Consider the following 16,413-nt stretch of genomic DNA (forward strand, 5'->3'; position numbering starts at 1 on the left):
AGGGAAGAAGGGGATGTGCCATCAGTCTCCAAAGGAGGTAGCAGGTTGGCGATCAGCTGCCACACTTGGCCCACAGCTTCTCTCTTCTCAGTTCCTCTCCCCAGGGTCTCCCCTGTCATACAGCCCCACCATGTGCATGAAGATGAGGGCCTGTTGTTGAGGAAGCATACCAGATGCAGGCTCCAGGCCTCCTGAACAGTTGAGGAATGTCCGCTTCAGGCATGCAGCAGAAAAAGTGAAGGCCGTGGTTGTTAACTGATCCTCACTGAAGAGGAAACAGCCTCATATTCCCAGATACTGGTGGGCTTTCTGCACTCATCAATCAAGCTGCTTTTTCGGGATTGTCAACTGGTGGCTAACAATTATCTTACAATGCAATTGGATTTTCTCTGGCCCGCCACAGACTGTGTTGCCTTGATAAGCACCTCACTTTCAGTCGCGCCCCACAGCAAATCCATCATGCCATCAAATGGTTTCTCTTAGAAGACGCAGCACCTTGGTCCGCGATCATCCCTTTTCTGCATCCATACAGGAGCAACTGGCCTCCTCCCTCCATACTTGCTCCCCAGACTTCCTTCTCAGCACAGCAGCTGAGAAGGACTCGTCCTGGTAGACAGCTTAAGTGAGCCCGTGTCCGGCCTATGAAGCGTTTCTGGCAGAGCAGAAGCCATGATTCTTAGTTTCCTATAGGGCCCTCCATGTCTCTCCTCACCTGCCTTTCCTCCTGTATTCCCTCCCTCCCTCCAGTGGAAGCCCAGGTGCAGGCTCACCTCTGCCCTTTCGTACTCCTGGTTTCCCAAAGGGGTGGACACTGCCCCCCTGGTGGGCACTGGAACAAAACAAGCAAACTCCCTGCCCTGGAGTCTATTCTGATTTAGCCACCCTGTAGGACAGAGTCAAACTGCCCCCTGTGGGTTTTAAAGGTTTGTACTGTAATTCTTTACAGGAGTAGAAATCCTTGTCTTTCTCCCAGGGAATGACTGCTGGTTTTGAACTGCTCACCTTGTGGTTAGCGAGCCAGCACATAACCTACTAAGCCACCAGGTCTGCAAAAGCAGGTACCTGCACCTTACCCTGGATTGTGGGCTCTAGTACAAAAGTTTTTCTTTGCTAGAGAGGTATGGGTTAATTTGTTTTGCTATTTGAAAGGGGCAGTAGGCCCACTGATTGGGGAACCTCTGTACAAACGTCTGAACAGCATTCCCCCTCCTCCACGGGCAGGATCAAATGGCACCTTCTCCAGGAGGCCCCCTCTGCCCGATCCCCACCCGCCGCTGCATCTCATTCTTCATCTGCCTCACATGGACCCATTTTTCCCACGTGCTCGATCATCACTCTTGCTGCCCCTCCCACTGGGTGAATGGCCCATACTGGCAGGGCTTTCTGTGTCCTGTCCATGAACGGCTCTATCCCTAATGCCTAGGAAAGTACTTGGTACACGTAGCTGTCCAGTCATTTGTTCCACGGACCAGTGAACAAATGAACGGTTTGCCTATAATTGCCATCAAATGATCACAATACTCTTCCTAAGAAAGGGGTGAGGGCACTGATTTTTTAAAAACTCTTAGACATGTTTATTTACATGGCATAGGCAACTTAAGGGGGATAAAATCATTCAGTCTCATGTTGAGATACTGCTTGCAGAATGGTTAGGGGAGGGTGGGGGAGGTAAACAGTTTTATATCTGACCCAAGAATCAAAATCTGGGCTTAAGAGGTTGTTGGTTGTGGTGGTGCCGACTCACAGCGACCCTCTGTAGAACAGAACAAAACACCGCCCAGTCCTGCTCCTTCCTCACAGCTGTTCTCATGTTGGAGCCTGTTGTCGCAGCCACTGTCTGCCCATCTCACTGAGGGTCTTCCTCCGCCCAGCCTTATGTCCTCTTGATCACTCGTCCAAAGTCTCGCCCTCCTTGCCGCTAAGGAACATTCTGACTGCACTTCTTCCAAGGTGGATCTGTTTGTTCTTTTGAAGGTCCATGATACTTTCAGCATCATTCATCATCACCTTGTTCAAATGCATTGATTCTCCTTCAGTCTTCTTTATTCAAGGTCCATCTTTCGTGCACGTGAAGCATTTGGAAAATGTCTGTCATGGCTTAAGTCAGGCGCACTCAAAGTAACATCAGTTAGACTGAAATGTTCACAATTATATTTGGCTTATCCTGGGTTGTGCTGTTTTTGTTTTGTTAAAGGCCTAAGGAGATGGATGAGACTGTTGCTGAGTTTGTCAAGAGGATCTTCTTGAAAATCCGATTGGATGAAATGATGACAATCCTAAAGACATGGGACTTTCTGTCTGAGAATCAACTGCAGACCGTGAACTTCCGGCAGAGAAAGGAATCTCTTATGCAGGACTTGCTTCTACTCTGTGAGGTAATAGTGTTCAGAATGGTTAGCCCTTGATCCAAAGGGAATTGAAGGCAGCTCGTAAATGAAAACAGTAGGGACTGTGTTCTGTTCTAACTCCACTCACTTCCATCAGGCCAGTCCCAACTCACAGCATCACTCTACCACAGAGTCGAACTGCACCTGTGGGTTTTCCAGGACTTCAAAGCTTCACAGGAGCAGAAAGCCTCATCTTTCTCTTACAGACTGACTGGTGGTTTTGAACTGCTGACCTTGCAGTTAACAGCCCAGTGCTGAATCCATTGCCCCACCAAATCTCCTGCTCCTAAGTTTTGAAGAAAGAGCTATTCTCTTTGCATGTAGTTTTTTTTTATTATCATTTGCTTTTATTTTAAGATCATTTTAGACTTAGCAGGATAGATGGAGGTATTGTCAAAGAATTTTTGCAGACTCCCTCTGGTTTCCTTTTAAATGCCATGTGTTTTTTGACCCAGGGATTCCACTTCTGGGAGTTTTGTTTTCTGAGAAAGTAAGGAGGTGTAAACAAATAATATGTTAATCATAAATTTCTGTATATTTGCATCTAAGAATTTCTATGTAGACTTAAAAATACACTAATGTATCAGTATCTATGGCTGCAAGCATAGCAGCAATGGTGTGGGGGTGGTGCGGGCCTGGGCACGATTTTGTTCTCACCTGCAGGGTCACTCTATGAGTCGAAACTGGCTCAGTGGCACCCGACAGCAGCAGTGTGTTTCGTATCTAAGTGTGTTATGTAAGCAAGGTGGCAAACAGCCGAGGGAAATAGGCTCACAGTCCTTGTCAGATGCCAGTGAGCCACTCCTGAGTCCTGGCAGCGCTAGGTGACCTAGTGAAACTGCCCCATACAGGTTTCTAGGCTCCAATGTTTATTTCGTATTTTCTTTTGGTGTTTTTTTTCTTTTGCTTTTTAATATGGTATTTTCAGTCGCCTCCTATGCATGAGAAAGTTGGACATTGAATCAAGAAACCGAAGAAGAAACGGTGCACTTGAATTGTGTTGATGAGACTATCGAAAGTACCCATGACTGTTAGAAAGGAAGGAAGGAAGGAAGGACCAAATGCTTCTTCTCTCTTTCAGGAGAAGTGTGCAAGCCTGAAGGATGCAGCCCGTCTGGACATCATTTGTAAGTTCTGGTGATGAGTGTGCTCTGGGCTGTCTGCTGCTTCAGAGAAACAATTCTGTATGCCAGATTCAACAGTTGAGGCGGGCTGGGGTCACTCCAGTGTGGCATGTCAGGATGTATTGGGAGAGCCTGCCTCTGGATCAGTGTGCCCGACTCCATGACGGGGTGGCATGTATTCCATAAAAGGTGGATCCACAGGTTTACTGTTTCCCAGATCCTCATTCACATGGTCATTCAACACCTGTCATGTGCCAAGCACGATGCCAGGCACCATTGAGCCAGACAGAAGGGGTTCTCCCTCCCTTTAGAGACCCAATCCAAGTGAGGAGACAGAAAATTCCCCACAGAATGCCTCTTGCAGTAAGTACCACCATAGAGGGAAGAGGAGAGGGGTCTGTGCCCCTGTCCTGACAGGGTCTACCTTTCCTGTGTCCTAGCACTGTCCCCTTCTCCCGTGCTGTCATTTATTGATTGTGATGTTTGTTTGTCAGCCTCCGCACCTGCGAGTACGAGCTCTCTGAAGGTGTCTGTATTTTGAATGCACAGCTGAGCCTGTTTTAAGAGCCTTGTGCAATGGTTAAGCACCCAGCTGCTAACCCTGAAGTTGGTAGTTCAAGCCCATGCAATGACACCACAAGAGAGCCTGCTGGCAGGCTGCTCCCATGAAAATCCCAGCCTAGGAAACCCACGGGGGCAGTTCTGCCTGGCCTGTAAGGTCACGATGAGTGAGAGCCCACTGGACAGCACACAACAGCCACATCGTGCGGTTGGTAAATGACTGTTACCTGCCCCGGTTGGTGTCCCTATCATGGGAGTGACTTCTTCACATGCCTTCAGAGGGCTGTGGTGTGCCAGTCACTGACTGGCTCTTCCTCTCTCAGATCATCAGGCCCATCGGCACCAGAGACTCTGGGACGTTTTCAAGATGAGCAAAGAAGCAGGTAATAGTCCCCACTTTGAACGGAATCATTCTGTTTGACTGTATCTCTTCTGTCCTTGTCTTTCGAAGCAAGGCGGTCAGTACAAAATCTGAGAGCCACCCAAGTGTCCGGTGGTGCCATGCCAAATACTCCGGTAGCTCGTGTCATTGATCATTGCTGCCCTTGGCGGTGCACGAAACACTTCCTTTCAGGGACCTTTGTGGATACGGTTGCCAGAGAGGCAGGGCTTTAATTTCTCTTTGCTCTTGGGCAGGTGGTGATGCTGACCTTTTTGACATGGAAGAGTTCAAAAGTTCCCTTACGAAGGTTCTTCGGAGGGCGCTCAAGAACGTAAGGAGAATGCCTCGGGGTTTTCATTCTGCTCCCACTTCGTGCAAGCTGTGGGGCTCCCTGGTCGGTCTGTTGACTGGATGCGTTTAAGAAGTCCTGGTGGCACAGTGGCTAAGTGCATGGAAGCAGCTGCTCACTGCAAGGGTGGCGGTTCGAGCCCACCAGCTCTCTGGGCGGAAGGTGTGGCAGTCCTCTCTGGTCAAGATTGACCACCTTAGAACCTCTGAGAGGCAGTGCTTGGTAAGTTCGATATTGGCAGTCCCTGGGCTACAAATGTCTGATTGCGTGCAACCTGTAATTATGAACCAGCTCGCGCTCATTGAGGGAATCCCAACTCAGAGCAACCCGGCAGCACAAACTAGCGGTGCTGCTGCTTTGGATTCCCATAACGATGACTCCTTATGGGAGCAGACGGCCCCTCCCCTTTCTCCCACAGGCAGCTGATGGGTTCAAAGTGCCGACCGTTAAATGAGCAGCCCAACGCATAGCCCCCATGCCACCAGGGCCCCTCCCACCCCCAAAAGCCTACTGCGTGAAAAATTGGAGGTTCATGCAATGTTTTCTATGCATCAAAAGGTACACTATATACTAAGATAAACATCTGATATACCTAATTATTCAGCATAATGCCCAAATCTGGCTTAAAGGCAGGCTAAGGAACAAAACTGTGTCCTCTTGGGACTGCCTGTTGTGCTCCATACTGGAAAAAGACTTTTCATATTATGAACACCTTCTTTTCCTCTCACCTTCCAACACAAGACCCGATGCCTCTTGTTCAAGACCAGCCCTGCCCAATAGAAGTCTCCCCCTGATGGGCGTGTTGTGTCAGTCCCCAATAGCCACTGTCATGGAGTTGATTCAGACTCATAGCCACCCTACATAGGGCTTCTGAGATGGAATCTTTATAGGAGCAGACCAGCCTCATCTTTCTCCCAAGAAATAACTGGTGGGTTTAAACCATTGACCTTGTGGTTAGCGCCCTAACCCTAACCACAGCATTACAATTTCCACACTCCTTTCATTGCTAGAGCTTTAAAAATAGTTGAATAGCCATTAAGGAGGCAAGTCGCCACATATCCTCCCCATAGCGCCTACTTAACAAAAGTGATTGAATGTAGAACTCTAGAGTTGTCCTGTCAAGATTGTAAAGCACACAAAATCATTGGCATTTTGGTTGCTTTTTTTAAAAAATCGTTTTATTGGGGGCTCATACAACTCTTATCACAATCCATACATACATCAATTGTGTAAAGCACATCTGTACATTCATTGCCCTCATCATTCTCAAAACATTTGCTTTCCACTTAAGCCCCTGGCATCAGCTCCTCATTTTTCCCCTCCCTCCCTCATGATCCCTTGATAATTTATAAATTATTATTTTTTAATACCTTATACTGTCCTTTGTCTCCCTTCACCCACTTTTCTGTTGTGTGTCCCCCAGGGAGGAGGTTATATGTAGATTCCTGTAATCGCTTCCCCCTTACCACCCCACCCTCCATCCATCCTCCTGGTATCGCCACTCTCACCACTGGTCCTGAAGAGATCATCCGTCCTGGATTCCCTGTATTTCCAGGTCCTACCTGTACCAGTGTACATCCTCTGGTCTAGCCAGATTTGTAAGGTAGAATTAGGATCATGATAGTGGGGGTTGGTTTCTTGTATCATCTGAGCTAAATGCATAAAAACATGAGAATCAGTCTGTCTTTAAGCTCATTACTACATAGCAGTCTCACTCTGACTTGACTGTGCATCCTAAGTCTGCCCTAGATACAAAAAGGACTCCAGTGAACGCGGACTCTATCCACATGGCTGTCATGCTTCCTAAACATAGGCGGGAGAACATGCTTTTTGAGGACAAGCCCAAGAAATGATGGGGACATCCTAATGTCAGGCCCTGAGAAAAAAATGTAATTTTTTTGTTAACCTTCTGTAAGAAAGCAATACTCTGGAAAACTCCCCCAGAGTATTTTCCAGCAGATGCCCATACCCTATCATGATCCCAATCCGATGCGGTAGGGGGACCTCTTATGCTCCACCAGTTCTTAACTGGGAGAGTAAAGCGAGCACCAGGCCTGAAGCACAGCCAGGAGTTCCTCATTTTGAAGGCTGCTGCTGATGCTCAGCCTTCCCCGCATGGAGGCTGGGAGCCTCTCAGCCAGACAGTCAAGGTTCCAGCTCCCCTCTTTCTCCTTTCCCCATCAGCTTTTTATTGTGATTTGGATGGTTTGCTGAGCAAATCCATTTTCCATTCAGCCGGCTTTGGCCCTCCGTCATAGCCCTGTGTTATAACTTTTTATTGGGAATTGGGTACATTTGTTTTCCATTCAACAATTGAGACACATTTTCTTTCACAGCGTTGCTTACAGCTCTATGCACCATCCCACAATGCACCATCACGGATCCCACTTCCTCCCTGTGTTTCCTGTGTCCATCAGGGCGCCTTTTTTAACCTTTCTGGTCTTTGTCCCTGGGCACCTGTTCCCCTTTCGATTCAAGTGCTTGATTATTTGAAGGGGGTGTGGACCTCCCTAATGTTGCTGTTCCCCTCATAGACCCGTCTATTGTTTGGCTGAACACTGAGCCCCAGAGATGGGTTCAGTCTCAGTTTTAAAGGGCGACTGAAGGCTGTAGTCTCGTGGGTTTGACCAGGTTCTATCCAACTAACAAGGCTGTTCTTTTTATGACTTTGAGTTCCCTCCCATGTTTTTTTCTCCTATCTTGTAATGTGATCCCCTTTCAGAGCAGTTAGTAATGGCAGTGGGCACCATTCTAGTTCTTCTGGCCTCAGGGTTGTGGAAGCTGAGATTTATATGGTCCATTCATCCATTGAATTAGTTGTTTCCATGGGCCTTCAATGTTCTTCACCCTTCTTTGTCCCAGATGTAGGGAAAACTGGTGGGATGACAGTGACATTCCTCACCCCTGAGAAATACCTGTGATTGGTGCCGCCATGAGATTCTAATTGAGAAACTCCCATCTTTGTTAACAAGGTGACTGTGGACTTCAGAGACAGCGAGGAGAATGCAGTATGGATTCGAATTGCCTGGGGAGCACATCACAAGAAGCCAAACCAGTACAAAGCTACTTACATTGTGTATTATCCCCAGACTCCATATGTGTTCATGTCCTTCTCCAGGCTCAAAAGCAATTTCCCCCTTCTGGTTCAGGTAAGGAACAAATTCTCACAGGTGTCGAGTTTCATTATCCTTCCCAAAAAGGGCTGTGCCCAGTTAACCTGTTCAGTAAGCATTTCATACCGAATGCCACCGATGATCCCTGGCATCCTAAAGTAAGGAGCAGGGTGGGTTGCTATTCTGCACCTGGGAGCACGGCTGGGACATTCATTCGCATCAATTCTTCTTTGTCTTTCAATCTAGATGTAACACATTTTGAATGTAGAAAGAGCAGCCAATACAGAAGTCTAAAACAGAATGTCTTTCAAAACATCCTCACTCCTTCACCTTTTCCTTTTGGAAGATGTTTGCAACCCTCGCCACTTCCATTAAGTCTGCTCCGACACTTAGGCACCCTGTAAGACAGAGTTGAACTGCTCCCTGCGGTTGCTAAGGCTGTTGGTCTGTGTAAGAGCAGGCTACTTCATCCTGCTCTCGAGGAGCGGCTGGTGGGTTTGAACCACCCACCTTGTGGTTAGCGGCCCCATGCTCAACCCACTGTGCCACCATGGCTCCTCACCGGCCCTTTCCTGGTGGTCACTGCTTTCCCCTGGCTGCATCACTTGCCTCGTGGTGAACATTGTTTTCATCGTTTGTGTACCTGCTGCTCCCTGTTGTGCTGTCTTTGTCGCCCCAGGTTCCTAGTAGCTTCCTGCAAAATATGCCTTCCCTAAATGGGCCTGGCAACCATTGAGAGTGCTCCCCTGTGAGCCTTCACAAGGGCAGGCGCATCATAATGGCTCCAGAGCCAGCCCTCAAGCCGGCTGTAGGTCAACAGTTCCGCTGCCTGGCTGCACCTCCCAGAGCTTGGGGCACCCCAGGCTCTCCACTGCTGTGAAGCCAGCCAGCCACAGGTGTCCTGCCATTGTGCTTGCCTGCCATTTAAGTTCCTGGGTTGTTTATTGCAACAACGTTAAGACGTGTGCTTTTGAGTCTACATCCCTGTAACACTTCACTCTGCTTCTCTAGATCTGGGGGCTCCCTCCTCCATGACCAAGAGTGGGCTTTCATCTGCTAACAGTGGGGTCATTCTACCCTGCCACTGCCCAAAGGCTAATGTTCATTTCTATTTGTACCTTAATACCAGCTCCAACAACTACTCTCCCGTTCCAGTGGGAGAAGGCTGAAGGTTTCTACCCTGTGGAGCATTACAGCCTCCGAAGCCCGCAGGGCCAGTCCTACCCTGGGCTGCAGAGTTGCTATGAGTCTGAGCCGACTCGATGGCTGTGTGTTCTTGAGTTCCTGGGGGATATCTCAGTCTGCTACTTCTGTTTCAGTCATCTGCCTTGTCTCCTAGGGCCGTGGAAAACTCGCAAACTGCATTTAATTGACCTTTAGCCCGTCCACGCATGCTCTGAGTGCATATTTGCACTTCTGTGTGGCAGTTTCATTAGACTGTTAGATGACTGGCTTTCTAAAACTGTTCATGTTTTGAGCATTTGTTGTTTACTCCAAAGTCTGAAATTAAGCATTTTTTATGATTCTTTACTTTGAACAAGATCACTTTTAAAAAATCATTTTAAAGGGGCTCTTATAGCTCTTACAACTTTCTGTGCATCGACTGCATCAAGCATATTTGTACAAATGTTTCCATCATTTTCTAAACATTTACTTTCTGTTCGAGCCTTTGGTATCAGCTCCTAAGATCACTTTTTATTTAATTGTTATATTAGGGGCTCATACAACTCCTATCACAATCCATACATACATCAATTGTGTAAAGCACATTTGTACATTCATTGTCCTCATCATTCTCAAAACATTTTCTCTCCACTTAAGCCCCTGGCATCAGCTCCTCATTTTTCCCCTCCCTCCCCGGTCTCCCCAAGTTTTTGTTTTAACGATACAAAAATCTTGGCATTCATCTATAAATGATGGAACAATTCCCCCACAGTGGGGCCATAGGGATGGGATGAGTCAACCAGGGGGAAGTAAAGAATCGAGAAACACACTATGTTCCTCTGGTTCCTTGAGGCTTCCTCACCCCCCACTACCAGGACCTTAGTCCTGCTTCTCAATTCAGACTAGACCAGAACATGTACACGTCTACAGAAAAGAGATGAGGGCTCATGACACACAGAATGCAGGAACAGGAGTGGGAATAGCAATACCATAAGGGTAGGGCGAAAGGCAGGGAGAGGAAGAGAAGGAGGTAATCAATCACAATGATCGACACATAACCGTACACCCCTCTCCAGGGGGAAAACACCACAGAAAACATGGGAGAAGGGAGACAGCGGTCGGTGTAAGATATGAAAATACTAATACTTTATAATCTACCAAAGAGGTATCGGCAGGGGGTGGGGGGGAGAGAAAGGGGGGAAAAATGAGGAGCTGATACCAAGGGCTCAATAGAATATAAATGTTTGAAAATGAATGAAGGCAACATGTGTACAAACATGCCTGGTGCAATCAACCTATGGATTGTAGCAAGAGATGTAAGAGTCCCCAATAAAATGATTTTCTAAAAACTCAGCATTGATGAGACTGCAGCAGCCACTCTTGATCCTGTAAGCCGAGTGACAAACCTCAAGGAGATGTCGCTCTGCAGGTGGTTTACGATGCTCGGGAAGACTGCTCACTGGTGGTGGAGCCAACATTCCTGCGGGCTTTCATTTCCAGGCGCTGACAGTGGCTACCAAGCACCATCAGATAGTGAGAATGGACCTCAAGAGCCGGTACTTGGACTCTCTTAAGACTATTGTTTTCAAACAGTACAATCAGGTGAGCCAGGGCGACTGTCTTTCAAAATGGCAAGAGGGGTAGAATTCGGAAACTGCGCCCATTGCCGGTGGGATAGGAAAACAGTGCAGCTATTCCAGAAAATAGTTGGCAGTTCCTCAGAGAGGGAGACACGGAATTCCCATGCAATACAGGAGTTCCTGGGTTTATTGAAAACAGGAGTGCAAGCAGATCTTTGAACTGCTTGGACCAGTGTCTCCCACAGCACTATTCATAACCGCCCAAAGGCGAAAACCACACAAAGGCCCGATAGCTGACCAACAGATAAACAGAACGGCACAGCCCTTCATTGGGGAACTGCTCAGGCTGAAAGGGAGGTGACGTCCTGAGACGTGCTGCCATGTGGATAAGCCTGGGACACATCGTGTTGAGTGAAATTAGTCAACACTAAAGGACACATAGATTCTATGATCCCACCCATATGCAGCATGTAGACCAGACAAGTCAAGCTTGTGGTTACCAGGGGCGGGAGTGGGGGAAGGGACAGGAGGTCTCATTGCTTGGGGAGCACTAAGCTGCTGTTCAGAGTGATGCTAGCTGTAGAAGTAAGTAGTGCTGCTTAAGATACCCATGACTAACACTACTGAATTGTACGTGTAGAACATGTTAACCACATGTGAAAAACGTTTAAGAAAATGCTGACTTTGGGGTGATTTTTATTTGTTTTCTAGGACTTTGAGACTCACAATTCAGTTACACCGCTCCCGGAAACAAGCCTATGGCTACATAAGAACAGTACGTGTGTCCAAGAGCAGACTGACATGTCCAAGGGCTTTGTTCCTTCTTTAGCGTTCTGCTGTCGCTCGATACAACACACGTGTATTTGTGCGTGTGTGTGCGCGCGTGTGTGTGTATTTCCATCCTCATTCACAACTTTGTGATTACTTCGAGATCATTGACAGGTGGAGCGAAGCCACCCTAGGCCTCATAGAACTTAGCACAATGGCATCTGGTAAATGAAACGAAAGCTAGCTGATAGTTGCTGACTGTCTCTCATCTCACCAAGAGGCTGGTACGCGGGCGCGGCTTCAGAGGGTTTGTGGGAAAATGAGGCGTGGAAGAAAAGACAGTTTAGGCATAAAAAATGCTTATATTCCTAATGCCTGTGCCATGTGATACCTTCTCCCTCTAGCGGATTTAAGGATCATTCACGAAAACCAGCTGGAAAAAGAGAGAATCCACAAAGTGACACAAGAAACGTTTGGAGACTACCCTCAGCCAAGACTGGAAATTGCACAATACCAGGTGGGGAGCAGCTGTGCACACGAAGTACAGGTTACCAGTGTTCCCCGAAAAAGAACACACAGCTGTGCACACGAACTACAAGTTACCAGTGTTCCCTGAAAAAGAACACACACACAGTGGTTTAGGGGGGACCTGAAGTAGAAAACAGGTCTAGGGAGTTCCTCATTCATTTCCCAGCTTCACTTTGTATAGTACGTTGCTAGGCGACCTTCTATTACGTTCCCGTTAGCAAAAGGGAGCCCTGGTGGCGCAGTGAGAGAAGGAAGTGTTGGCAAAGAGCTGTCCGTCTTATGCATCCCCCAGTGTGTCTCGCAGGCTGTGGTCTGCATTCTTGAGGGGTGGAGGGAAACTGTCCAACTCTGCTCTGTGGCTTTGATGCTTTTTGGCCCGTCCATGGAGCCCTAGTGGCACGGGCGTGCGTGCCGGGATGTGAACTGGAATGTCCATGCGAATCCACCCATTGTCCCAAGGGGGAAAGATGAGGCCGGCAGCTTCCAGGAAGATGGACCACCGAGAAACCCCATGGGCACTTCTGCCCCGACCCCTATGTTCCCTGTGAGTCAGGCTTGACTTGTTAGCCTGGGGCTTAGGTTTCTAACCCACAGAGGTCCGTGGCCCTTATTGAATAAGAGTGAGTGAATAAGTCACTAGACGGCACGTGATGCCCAGCTCATCTCAGTAGTGGCCCACTGCTCACCCACGAGACCGGTAGGTGGCTTCGGACGTTGAATGCAAGCCCACTCACTGCCCCCAATACCATAACTCCAGCAGGTTCCTATCCGACTCCAGACCCAGGATCAGCACCTGGCTTCACCCCTCCTCAGAACGCTCCAGGCACGTTGGTTCTGCTCACTCTGCCCGCAGTGCTTGGTGCACTCTCACTCTGCTGTTGGCCTTCTGCTGCTGGCCCGCCGCCTGGCCAGTTTGGTTTGTTGTCCATGAGAGAAGTGGGTTGCTAACTTACAAGCTGGCTGTTCTTAGTGCCAGGTTTCAACCCCGTGCCCTTAAACCGCTCATAATCTGGGACCCAAACCCAAGTTCACTGCCACTGACTCTGACTCACAGTGACCCTAGAGAACAGACTAGAACTGCCCCACGGGGCTTCCACGACTGTCTTTACAGAATCAGGCAGCCACACCTTGTTCCCGCCAAGCGCCTGGGGCCTACGATCCTCTGATCTTTCAGTAAACAGCTGAGAACTTACTCTGCCAATAGGGCTGTTTTAACCTGGGACAGACCCCCAGCTCAAACCCACTGCTGTCGCGTCAATCCCCACGCATAGCACCCCTATGTAGGGTTGCTGAGGCTGAGGATCTTCAAGGGAGCCTCCTCTTCCTCCTTCAGAGCGGCTGGTGGTTTTGCACCATCGACCCTCTGGTTAGCAGCCCCACCCCCAACCCAGAACGTCCCCAGCAGTGTCAGTGCCTCCTGGGAATGTGAGAAGTGCATCTTCCTGGCTCCCACCTCGTACTGCTGCTGCAGGAACTCAGAATGGGGCTCAGCTCGCTGTTTTTACAAGCCTCGACCTCATCCTGCACGCTGAAGTTGAGAAACCACTGGTCTAGGACACATGATGTGCACAGATTCCCTCTACACGCCTCTGGACATGGCTCTGCTCCCTGAGTCAGCACCTACATGAGAGGGCGTCCAAGAGTAACAGAAACATGAAGTTCAAAGACAACGGAATTCTTCCACCATGTGTTTGAAGCCCCCGGGTATGTCCATACCTGTGACTGATTTCCCCCTAACTTTTCTGTCTTGAAGAACATTAAACTTTCAGAAGAACTACGAGAAGCTTTCCAGGAATGTCCAAGCTACCCTTCATTCCAGCTCACCTGCTGTTAACCATTTGGCCACGGTCTCTCTTCCTCTTCTCTCCTCCTCTCTCTCCCTCCCCTCCTCCTTCCCTCTGTCACTCCTTTCTCTCTCCCTCCCTCCTGAACACCATGAGAGAAGTAAAGATATCGTTCAACTTCCAAATCTAAATCATAAAATCGAAGCATTATTTTAAGTAAAAAAATACATCACTTTGCTTCAGAGTCAAGTCCATATTACAGTGCTAGCACTGAGACAGTTGATAATATGAAGAATCGTTCCCTTTTGAGGGGGGAAGGATATAGTAGTATTGCAGTTATGGGTTTTTTTAAAGCATCTTCAATAGAAACTGAAGTAGTTACAGAGTGCCTGCTGTGGAATTTGGGCGTCGGACGGCAGGGAGTGGGTGGGGTGAGCAGACTGGACTGGGCTCATGCTGGTGGTGCAGCTGAGCAAGGGCCACGTGGGATTCTAGTGTCTGCCTCTTACTTTCATGGGTGTCTGAGAGCTCCCGTAACAAAGGAAACCACGATAGCCACTCAGAAGCCTGGAGATGTTTATGCCGAGTAATAGGTGACAAAGGAGAATGCTAACGTCATAGAAAGGGCAGAAGTGACGTCCCCACCCCCATGTGGCAGGTATTGTGTAGGCTCAGCATTTTGGGTGAGATCTCATGTAACCTACTGAGCATCCTCACAGTTTTCAGTTAACCCGTTTAGTGGTCTATAACCATCTTCAACGTCTGTTATTTCTTTTTTTAAACCTCACTAACAGTTTGATTGACATATAATTCATGTACTGTACAATTCAATAGTTAATCGTTTTAAGAAAAGTTGTATAATCACTATAATCAATTGTAGAACATTTTATTCTTTACTGTACTTGTCATTAGCTCCCCATTTCCCACCAGCCTCTCCTGTCCTTAATGCCAAGAAACCATTAATCCAGTTGTTATCACTATAGATGTGTACCTATCATGGTTTCATGTGCAGAAAAACATACAAAACAACAACCAAAAAAAATCGTTAGCAATAATAAAGTAAAACAGAAAAAAGAAAAGAAAGGAGAGAATAGTAAAAACTAGAACAAATTTAAAATGGCTCAGAGGTAGGTCAAGCAATAAGGTTGTAAATTTTAACCTAACTGCACCTGTAACAATCCACTTTCCAGTGCACTCTGCATGATAGCGAGGCTCTTGACCTCCCTGGTCTGTGGTCAGAGGGGATTCATCAGAGACTTAACCCACGTGTACTTCCCCTTCAACCTCTACTGGTTGACCATAGAAATCATGAGCCTCGTGATCTGATTGTGTTGCTCTTTGACCGTGACAACCGACCTGGTTCATGATCATTTGTAAATGTATTTGTCGACAGCTTGAGACAAAGTTCAAAGGTGACTTCAGGAGGAGCATCTTGGCTGAGCGGGAAGAACCCCTTCGGTGCCTGGTCAAGTTCTCCAGTCCTCATCTTCTGGAAGCATTGAAGTCCTTAGCTCCCGCCGGTGAGTACTCGGCTCATTGAATAAGCCACAAGAAGGTGCAGTCCTACCCTCAGCCCTGTCTTTGCTGACTCAACACACACCCCTGACCTTTCTCCTGGCTCCAGGTGAGTTCCCATCATGCCTTCTGTGCACTTTTCTGCTTCTGAACAAAGCGGGCGAACCCCACCCTCCAATCTGGGCTGTTTTAAAACGTGATTCAAATCGTCGCCCTTGTGACGGTTTGAGATTTCTCTTTTCGTTTCTCCCATTCTTTGTTTGATTCTTTCAGGTATTGCAGACGCACCACTCTCTCCATTGCTCACTTGCATTCTCAGCAAGGAGATGAATTATTTTAAAATCAGAGATAAGTGAACTGGCTCGGGACTGCCTCGCCCCGGGCATTGCAAGCCAGGACCGCATGGGCCCCTTCCATCTAGAAACTGTTTGAAAAACGATTCCTTGGTCTCAAGATTTTAAAAACTGTGCCTCCATGTCTGTGTCGGGACTCGTTCTCCCCGTTATCCTGAAGAACACTGCAAAGGTGAGCAGTTGTGACTTGCCCTTGCGGTGAGCTGAAATCAAGCTGGTGTGGCACACTGGCCGAGACTGTTGGGTGGCATCAACTTGAGTGCCCTTTGCCTCATCACATCATCCCTCTTGGGGAGATCGGGTTCTGAATGCTGACTTCAGGACACACCTTTCCCATGCTGAAGATCACCGAAAGCAGCGCCAAGTGAACCACACCTCACGCGGACCTTCCAGGGGAAGCCGACAGTCCATTCCGACGGTCTGCTCCACCAGCATCCCAGGAGGCCGGCTGCCAACTGATTCTGTGACATGAAGCAGGTTTCCTGGTCACTATACGTTTTATTATCAGGTCCGTCCCATCGGTGGCATTCAAATGGGCTGATGTTACAGTGATTGGTGAATAAAGATGTGTAAAAGCTGGCCCAGCGTTATTTTTGCTGAAAAGCAACCCTTCCGTAATCAATAATGAATTACATTCATCTTTATCTATTTTTAAAAATCTGCCTCCTGTCTTGCTCCAAAAGGACCTGAAGTTTCAAAGAGGTGGTGTGATTGTTGTACAGCTGAAGGGTGAAGAAATCTGGGCACATGGAGGAGACAAAGGAAGACAGACACAGAATGAAGCTAGGGATGTGTGAGAACCTGG

General features: G+C 48.0%; 1 protein-coding gene across 2 annotated transcripts in view; it reads left to right on the forward strand.

Annotated features, from left to right (window-relative positions):
* CENPN (centromere protein N) overlaps positions 1–16,187 on the forward strand; it is a 20,012-nt gene extending 3,825 nt beyond the window's left edge. For both annotated transcript variants that reach the window (XM_075536939.1, XM_075536938.1), the window contains exons 2-11: positions 2,195–2,375; positions 3,469–3,514; positions 4,396–4,455; positions 4,709–4,785; positions 7,776–7,952; positions 10,581–10,682; positions 11,372–11,435; positions 11,833–11,945; positions 15,134–15,260; positions 15,529–16,187. In XM_075536939.1, coding sequence (XP_075393054.1) covers positions 2,205–2,375; positions 3,469–3,514; positions 4,396–4,455; positions 4,709–4,785; positions 7,776–7,952; positions 10,581–10,682; positions 11,372–11,435; positions 11,833–11,945; positions 15,134–15,260; positions 15,529–15,611 — 1,020 coding nt within the window. In that variant the 5' untranslated portion in view covers positions 2,195–2,204 and the 3' untranslated portion in view covers positions 15,612–16,187. The remainder of the gene's footprint in view (positions 1–2,194; positions 2,376–3,468; positions 3,515–4,395; positions 4,456–4,708; positions 4,786–7,775; positions 7,953–10,580; positions 10,683–11,371; positions 11,436–11,832; positions 11,946–15,133; positions 15,261–15,528) is intronic.
* The last annotated feature ends 226 nt before the right edge of the window (positions 16,188–16,413 follow it).

Source organism: Tenrec ecaudatus, chromosome 18, assembly GCF_050624435.1.
Source record: "Tenrec ecaudatus isolate mTenEca1 chromosome 18, mTenEca1.hap1, whole genome shotgun sequence".
In the NCBI taxonomy this organism is placed as follows: Eukaryota; Metazoa; Chordata; class Mammalia; order Afrosoricida; family Tenrecidae; genus Tenrec; species Tenrec ecaudatus.